The sequence below is a fragment of the Myotis davidii genome, unplaced genomic scaffold, assembly GCF_000327345.1.
Source record: "Myotis davidii unplaced genomic scaffold, ASM32734v1 scaffold967, whole genome shotgun sequence".
Classification (NCBI taxonomy): domain Eukaryota; kingdom Metazoa; phylum Chordata; class Mammalia; order Chiroptera; family Vespertilionidae; genus Myotis; species Myotis davidii.
In genome coordinates, this window is record NW_006383014.1 from 685,796 (window position 1) to 695,210 (window position 9,415).

The 9,415-nt window shown below is 44.2% G+C and overlaps 1 protein-coding gene across 1 annotated transcript in view; it reads right to left on the bottom strand.

Annotated features, from left to right (window-relative positions):
• Positions 1–9,380, bottom strand: part of HADH (hydroxyacyl-CoA dehydrogenase) — a 45,848-nt gene extending 36,468 nt beyond the window's left edge. Inside the window, exon 1 of the mRNA XM_006778895.2 lies at positions 9,158–9,380. Coding sequence (XP_006778958.1) covers positions 9,158–9,289 — 132 coding nt within the window. The 5' untranslated portion in view covers positions 9,290–9,380. The remainder of the gene's footprint in view (positions 1–9,157) is intronic.
• Positions 9,381–9,415: the final 35 nt, after the last annotated feature.

The following is a 9,415-nucleotide window of genomic DNA, read 5'->3' on the forward strand; positions in this document are numbered from 1 at the left end:
TTCTTCCTGCTTTCCCTTTCGCCTCCCTGCATTGTGCCTACATATGCAAATTAACCTCCATCTTTGTTGTCAGTTAACTGCCATCTGAGTTGGCACTTAATTTGCATATAGCCCTGATTAGCCAATGAAAAGGGTAGCGTCGTACACCAATTACCATTTTTCTCTTTTATTAGTGTAGATTTTTAAAAAGGAAGGAAATTATTGCTACATGCTACAACACAGATGAACTGTTAGGATATTAAATTAGATGAAATAGGTCAGTCAGAAAATACTGTATGATTCCACTTACGTGAAGTACTCAGAAGAGACAAATTCATAGAGACAGAGGTGAAGCAGTGTTTGCCAGGGACTGGGGAGAGGAGAGATAGGGAGTTGTTTAAAGGGTATGGAGTTTTGGTTTTGCAAAATGAAGAGTGTTCTGGAGATGGATGATCATGATGGCTTTCCAAGAACGTGCATATACCTAAATGCCACTGAACTGTATATTTTTAAATGGTTACAATGATAAATTTTATATTATGTATGTATTTTTACCACAATCAAAAAACAAAGACCACTGATCTGATTTAACACAATACCTTCATTTTACTAAGGAAAAAAAATCATAAACTAAGGCAGAAAAATTATTAACCTAAGATCACATGCAGGCACTAGTGTGCCACCTAAATGTAATTCTGTAAAAGATAGTTCTGTCTAGATTGCTTACTCCATCAAACTCTTCATAGGCTCCCTGTGACCACAGAATAAAACTTAAGTTCCTACACCTGACGTGCAAGGCCCTCCAGGATGGGGATCCTCCTCCTCTCCAGATGCAGTATTCACTGTTGCCTGGCACTCCACCACCACAAGGCCTGTAGCTCCCCCTGCATCTGCTATGCCTCTCACCTCCAGGTCTTTGCACTGTCTACACCTTCTCCTCAACTTTACCTCATTAAATATGCCTGAGTATCACCCCTAGATACTAAGCTTCCTTACTCCAAGATCCTCTCAGCCCAGGCTCTGTGTGCCTCATGCTCCTATAATACCCCACATAACCTTACCACTGCACCCATCATAATGCGTATGATCGCTTGCTTAAGTGCCATCTCCCCTACTCTTTTACTTCAGGCTCCTGACTAAATGTCATTCATCTTGGTCTGCTGAGTACCTAGACCACGCCTGGCAGTGATAGGCCCTCAGGAAATGGTGACAACAAATGTATCTGGTGGAAAAGCCAACGTGAGACTAGATCTTTTGACGATCCAGGGCTGTTTTCATCAGGGTAACTGAGGGCCTCCCCTCTCAATGTGAAATAATTATTTTCTTGAGGGTTCTTATTTAGGAATGAATTTCATGTGTCCTGGATGCAAGGATTCTGTACTCATTCCTGAATTACACAACAGTACCACCTGATTTATTCCAACTTTCCGAGAATGAGAAGGCAGTGGAAGAGAGGGCCACAAAAAGTTAACAGGACTCTTTTCCTGGTCCCATAAACATGTTATTTTTACAATAAGCAAGGAAGACTCTTGCTGACACTTTGAGTGACCATGATTTAAATCAATCCATTGAGAACTCTTGTTCTCTATGATAGTGACCTATACACTGTAAGTCCTCAAGGACAAGCAATCCTGCAATGGAAACAATTTTATTTGAAGGTTATGTCCTCAGCTCCATGACTTCTCTAGCCTCGGTGGAAGACATGCTTAGCCAGAGAGAAATATTTTTAGACAAGGGTGCTTCAGAGTTGTAAAAATAGACCCAGTGAATAGCACACTTGTCAAAGCCAGAGTACTCTAGCCACAGGGCCAAGTAAACACGCCCAGCAGAAGCAAACATATCACCACATTGGAAGCAGCTTCTCTGAAGCATAGCTTGAATGGTGAATTTTTAAAAATATATTTTTTTATTGATTTCAGAGAGTAAGGGAGAGGGTGATAAAGACAGAAACATCAATGACATCAGAGAATCATTGATTGGCTGTCTCCTGCATGTCCCACACTGGGGATGAAGCCTACAACCGAGGCATGTACTCTGATTGGGAATCAAACCGTGACCTCCTGGGTCATAGTTCAACGCTGAACCACTGAGCCATGCGGGCCAGGCTGAATGGTGAATTTGTAAGAACAGTGGAGTTCCAACTGCCTCCTGATCCCCAGAATAAGTACATGTAATCAGTGCTGCCCACGCTGACTGTGCCCGAGGCTCCTGTGCCTTGCCAACAGGCCTGGCTTTGGGTTCTCATGATTTAATCTAGGGAGAGAAGCCATAAATCAGTTACATCTCTCAGAGCTGGCAATTCTGGGTTTATAATTATCCCTGTCTGTGTAATACCATGAACTCTGCCATCATCACGAGTTATCTTCACCAACTTGAACAATCAGAAAAAGGCATTCTGTTGAGACTTTCAACCACCACTTACCACTAGAGCCAGCTAGCTTATTCTTAAAACAGTTGAATTCATTGGCTGGCCTATTTATAAAAACTTAGATTTTTATATTTCAAAAAGTATTTCTAAAAAGCCAAAATAATGTGCCTTGACTGACCGGACTGGGGATCTGCAACTCAGGAACGTGTCCTTGACTAGGAATTGAACCTATGACCCTTCAGTGCACGGGCCAACGCTCCAACCACTAAGCCAAACCAGCCCGGGCTAAATACATACTTTTTCAAAAAATTCAATAAGCATCTGGGCTTGGTAAAGTAGAGAAAATAACTTTTCTTCCAGGACTCTCCCAAAAATTCTGGAAAAAAAGGATAACAGGACATGTTGATGGCATCAATCAAGTCTTAGTTATATTTAAGAATATCTGAAAGATGCTGCCATGATGGAAACTTTCTGGGTAGAGAAGAGAGCTGTGACTACAAACTGCTCTCTAAGAAGATTAATATGCAATGTTTGTTAGGATGAGTGGAGTTTTAGTGAAAGGACTAATAAGGGGCTCCCACAAGAATCCAGGTAACAATGCCTGGTCGAGAATTCACAAAGGAGAGCCCAGGGGAGACCCTCTTCATGGAGAGCCTCACAATCTTTTTCAGTGTGGGTCATACGTCAACGCTCAACCCTATCTGACCACGACCCTATCTTCAGAGTGCCTGTGGCTGGAAGAACAGCAATGGTACTGGTAAGAGGATACTCTCTGGAGAAGTTAGAGGGAACATGAAGAATTGAGTTTTGGTAACTGACTTGGAGTCTACTGGAAGAAAGATGGCAGCAGAGCATCCAAATGGAGATGACCTAACTTCGAGTCTAGCTGGTATCTGTTGATTCCAGATAGCCATGAAGGATCCCCTTGTCCACAGAGGCCACATCTCCCCATAAGACAGCAGAGGCCAGAGGTGCAGGCACAGCTGTGGTGATCTCAGCCTCTGGGATCTCTGGCCAGCAGAACAGGAGTTGAGAGACCAGAGTCCCAGCCCCAGCTCTGCCTCTGACCCTTGACCCCAATACCATCTCTGCAGGAGTGGTTATTATAATGGTCACATTACTTTGAATGGAATAAAGTGTTACATTTGTAGAATTTTTAAAGTTCCAGGCTCTGTTGTAAATGCTTTTATGAAGTCACTGTAATACCCCAAAATGTCTATATGGAGCACTAAGATTTTTTCTCGACAATCCACATAGTCTTAAAAACCTTTAAAATTGCTGGCTCTCCCCATATCTTCTTATCAAATACCTTCCAAGATAGTTAAAAGAATCTAAAATAAGAAAAGTCAACACCAGATTAGATCTGAGGGAGCTATATAAAAGCACTTATTGAACAATTACCATTGAACACACTAGTATGACTCTGAGCACTTAGCTCATTTAACTGTCATCACATTGTGAAAGCAAGTATATGAATTCCCAGGTAAGGGATAGAGGCAGAGGGGGGTGAAATGACTTGCCCAAGGTTCCCACAGCCAGAAGAGGAAGGGCTGGGATCCATACTCCAGCAGGCACCTCACAGCCTGCTCAGTTTCAAGCACTGGACCACCACTCACCAGCAGCTATCCCACCGCATCATTAGCATAACCCAAGGAGACACAGAACAGAGAGCAGCAGCATTATCTTCCAGGAGAGCTGGGCAGTGAGGGGTGTGCCTAAGGCAGATATGGGGAGAGGAGAGAAGGGGGAGGAAAGGTCATTAGAAACTCAAGCAGGGGACAAGTAAAAGTGAGGCTGGATCTAGCACATGGCAGAGGATACCCCAAACCTGACAGAGGTGTCAGTTCTGCTCTACAATGTCCAAAGGTATTCCGCAGCATTCTTTCTATGCTGGTCAGCCCCTCCCCAAGTCCAAGAACTAAGATGCTGATAGGAGCTGGTTTACTGTCCCAGTATGTCACAAAAAGCAGAGAACAGCCCAATGAAGATGTGAGCAACAATACAGGAAGTGAGGGAAGAATGTCATGACAAACATATCCCATACCCTTGAGAAGAAGTTAACACCTGGGAATAAAAATATTCCCTCCATAAGAACATTCAAAAGAAGAGATTGTGTCAGTCTCCTGTGATCCCAAAACCTCTTCCAGGCCACTGCACTGTTTTCAAGCAAATTTCAACAGAGATGAACTCACTGCAAGACAGACAAAATACAGAACAACTCTGATCCCTCTTCTATTTAGCATCAGAAAATTCAGAGCTGGGGCAGAGAAGAGAACGTGAACAAATTCAGTGGTTGGGAGCAGCTTTTGGGTCCATCTGAGTCCTCATCAAGCATCACAAATGTCAGGAAAATGTTCCTCTGTAACTGAGAATGTTCCCCTCTCCCTTCTTTTGTTTAACAGCCTAAGGAGCTCTCCGCAGAAGAAATGTGCACTTTTTGCTTTTTAAGAGGGATCAAAAAAAAAAAAAAGAAAGAAAAGTTTTGGGTGAGAAGAACCTAGATCCAACCCCCTTCAAGACTTTGCAAACTTTCTCACCTCCTCTAAGGAGTGTGAGCACTAAAAGGAAGTTTGTACTGAGGCCTTGAGAAATCCAGCCTCAGGAATTCCATGCCCAGGGAACTCACTGACTCCTTACCAGTGACTTAATGAAAGCTACACGCTCTCTGGGCTCCCTATATGAAAAAAGGCAATGCACAAGAAAACCTTATAAAGAACTCATTCTATAAACTGAAGGAAAGCACAGCTAGTACCTTTCTTCCCTTTTTTCCCCCCTCCTTTATAAAGCAAAAAACAACCTGATCCGCACTCAAGGGTCATTTGATGCTGTAAGCTTTGCCAGCCCCAGTATCCAGCTGAAGACAAATTGGCAATCAGAACCAAGTCAGAAGTGTATAACGGGCAAAAACAAGTTAGCCTGACTTAAATATTAACCTGCAGCCTAGGCAAATTTTTAAAATTTAAAACAAACAAACCAAATGACAGGCAAAGTAGACACCCTTGGAGAATACATATGTACAAATGACCTGTGCACTGATCAATTGTAATTAAGCACAGACCTCACTTGTCTTAAATTGCTTAACTGTTCAAGAAATGTGTCAGGCTCCCACAAAAATCTGTTTAATTTTTTCCATGCTACTCAGCATAAACTGGAATATAGCAAAAATGATAAATAAAAAAATATTATGGACACAGACAACAGTGTGGTGATTGCTGGAGCGAAGGGTGATGGGGAGGTGGAGGAGGTTATAGAAGGGATAAATGGTGAACGGAGACTTGACTAGGGGTGGTGAACACACAATACATTGTACAGATGATGTTATAGAACTGTGCACCTGAAACCTGTGTAATTTTGTTAACCAGCATCACCCCAATGAATTCAATAAAAAGGAAACAAAAAAGATTGTAAACAGAACTACACCTTGATTAAAATTAAAGCTACTTCAGAAAGAGTTCAAGAGAGTGAAGCTCAATGTGATTTAATAGCCTACTTTAAATGCTAGTTTGTGCTTGTGTTTTCTTGTTTGTTTTTTTATTGATTTTAGAGAGGAAGGGAGAGGGAGAGACAGAAACATCGATGATGAGAGAGAATCATTCAACGTCATCCCCTCACACATTGGTGTCTCTCTCTCTCTCTCTAAGCATATCCTTAGGTGAGAATTAAAAAGAAAAAAAAAGCTGTATGAGGATTAACAATACAATAGGAGAGGACCAAAAGTGCCTTCCCTCTTTTCAGAGGTCCCTGGACAACTGGCATTTGCCATCAAGATTAAGTGAGATGCAACAGATTCACAACCAATATTCTCCATCTAAACATTACAGGCCTATCTTAGCAGCAACGACCTGAGATGATATGAGGGGAGAAGGACTAAAGGACAAGCAATGAAGATAATAATCATAAAGGCAGCTAAGCTTTTGTGAGCTCTTACTAGGTGCCAGGCACTGTGCTAAGTGCCCGACTTGTGCTAATTCATTCAATCCTCTAGATTCTCCTATGAGGCTAGTGCAGCCGTGGGCAAACTACGGCCTGCGGGCCGGATCCGGCCCGTTTGAAATGAGTAAAACTATTGAAAAAAAAGACCGTACCCCTTTATGAAATGATGTTTACTTTGAATTTATATTAGTTTGCACAAACACTCCATCCATGCTTTTGTTCCGGCCCTCCGGTCCAGTTTAAGAACCCATTGTGGCCCTCGAGTCAAAAAGTTTGCCCACCCCTGGGCTAGTGCTAGTATTAGTCCTAGTTTAGAGATTAGTAAGCACAGAGGTTAAGTAACTTTCCCATGTTAAGACAGCCAACGTGAGGCAGAGCCAGCATATAGGCCATCCAATTTCCCATACTGAACTGGAGCCAATCTCCAGTCAAACACATCGACTACTTTTCTGTGGCACTTAATAAGCAGAATAGATTCACCCTGTACTAAAAGCTGTAGGTCAAGGAGCATGAAGAATGAAGCAATACTGCTTAGAACTGCAAGCCTGAAGGTGGAGTGCAAAATGGATCAGCTAAACTGCTGAAACCAACCAACCTACTGGCTGAGAGTAGCAGAGATGTTCTGCAGGCAAGCGTGGTTCCCCGCCACAGGATTAGAGCCTTCATCTAAAGTGACTGAGGCTCTTGTAAAACTAGTTCTGTAAGAACGGAACTCCTTACCCTTAAGGCTGTCCACTATTTCAACTTTTGGAATGAGAGTCCATTGTATTTCCAACCTGTGGGATAAACAGCTCTCCCCCCTACCCTCCTTAAATTTCAAAACGCACTCACTCCCCTGATCCAACTATTCAAGTCTGTGTTCCCATCAATGTCAACCTCCTCCCCCACTTTCTGAGATGAAAGCTCCAATACTATATTCATAATTTTAGGTGCTACCTCTGGGCATGATTGTGCAGCATAACACCCTTTTCTGGACAATAATGGATACAGCATTCTAAGAGCTGAGCAACCTGAAACAATGCTTTCTACTTAGTTTCTAATCCTCTTCCACTGATGTCTTCAAGTCACCATTAACAACAGTTTCTGGATGCGTTTCCTATATTGGTATTAGAGGCCCAGTGCACAAATTCGTGCATGGGTCGGGTACCCTGGTCTGGCCGGCAATTGGGGCCAATCGGGGGCTTTGTTGCCCAGTCCCCACTGGGGCCAATCGGGGCCAGCCAGCCGGAAGGGAGGGACGGGGGAGGTTGGCTGGCTGAGGGAGGTTAGCTGTGGGAGTGCCCTGACCACCAGGGGGCAGCTCCTGTGTTGAGCGTCTGCCCTTGGTGGTCAGTGCATCCTCATAGTGACCAGTTGAGAGATCAACTGGTCGTAATGGTCACTTAGGCTTTTAAAATATAGACAGATGGTAGGCTTAAGACCCTAATATCTTGTTTTTAAACAAATACATTATTTTATATCTTCCCACAACAAATCTCACTCTCACAGCTGTGGGAGATTTTTGGTGGAGCAAGGGAATACAAGTGTGCTCAAGCTTGAATATCCTATAATATAGTATGATATTTGTACCATTTAGGTTAAAGGGACTTACTCCTCACAACTCATGTAGATCACAGATTAAGGGGACACCATACCTAGCAGCCAAGGCATCCACACAATAAAAAGGGAAATGTATGTCCAAACACATTATCTTGGAAGAGAGAAATGGAAAACTGTAAGAAGTTAGAAGGATAAAATGTTAATGAAATACAGATTTTAGGAGACAATGCAATCAAATTAATATGTTACAAAAACTTTGCAGGGAGAGAAAACTGAGATACATAATAATTAATAGTCAATGATTTTTAAAGAGCAAGCATGGAAATGTGGACTTGACTGGAAGGACACTGAAAAACAAACTCTTTCATGACTGTAACCACTGCATTTGAGTACTCCACTAAGAAAAATTAGATAATGGTCTCCGCTTCAACAATATAAGGTGCAAAGGGCTGAATGATAAGAATATAATCAACTAAGACATGGGAATCAAGGTTCTCCAATATGAATAGGAATTTACGGGAGGGCAGGGGGCAGGGAGGAGGGGGGGAGCTGCAGCAAATATCAGTATCCAGGTAATCAATTGCACAACTGACCTTGAGCCACAGTTAGGCTGGAACATGGCAGTCTTGAAGATGGACATTGAGACTGGAGGCCCTCATCCCCTTTGTCTTCTCCTCCCACTTTCTCCAGGCCCCTAAAACTTGCAGTTCTCAGCACAGAGGGCACGAGGTCAAAGGTCAAAGTTGCCTTGCATGACATTTGGTGGACTAACAGGGCCTCCCAAGCTCTTACTAGGTAACTTTACAAAGTGCTACAAAAGTGATGATTATTATTATTCTTTGTAACCCAGCAAGCAAAAGAAACACACGGGAGGTTGAAAGGAGATCCTTTAGGAGAGCAGAAAACGGCTCTTACAAAGACCGTATAATTCTACAAAGTTGCAGGTCTCTGGAAGCAATTCGGGTGTAAGCCAAGCAGCAAGCAAGCAAGTTATGTCTCAACCTTGGGCACACACAACACTATCTTCTCTCTGCAGGAGCCAGTTCCAAGTGCATTCGCTAGCACGCTCCACCCAGCCCTCTTCGGGTGGAATTTAGAGACGAGGAAACTGAGGCTCGGGCCCAAGACACTGTATCTTTGGGGAATGACCACTCACAGGCCCAGAGGCAAGAGCCACAAGACGTTTCAACCACACCGGGGAGGAGCCTGGTGGCAATTCTCGGGTCTCCCGCGGACCCCGGCCTCTCCGCGGATCACCCGGCCGAGTCGCGGCCCGCCAGCGCTCTCAGCTCAGGTGGGCAGCAAAGGAGGGGGGTGCGCTGCCTGGGGGCGGCTCACCTGGGCGATGCCGGCGCCCATCAGCCCACCGCCGATGACCGCCACGTGCTTGATGACGATCTTCTTCGCCGTGGCTGAGGCCGTGGACGAAGAGGACACACTGCGCACAAACTGCCTGGTTACGAAAGCCATGGTGCTGCGGGAAACGCGGAGGCGGCCCCGGCGTCCAGACTCGGCGAAGGCGCGACTGTGACTCTCCAACAGCCACCGGACCTCTGGGGGCGGAAACCAGGCGGCCCCGCCTCCCGGCGCTCCCCG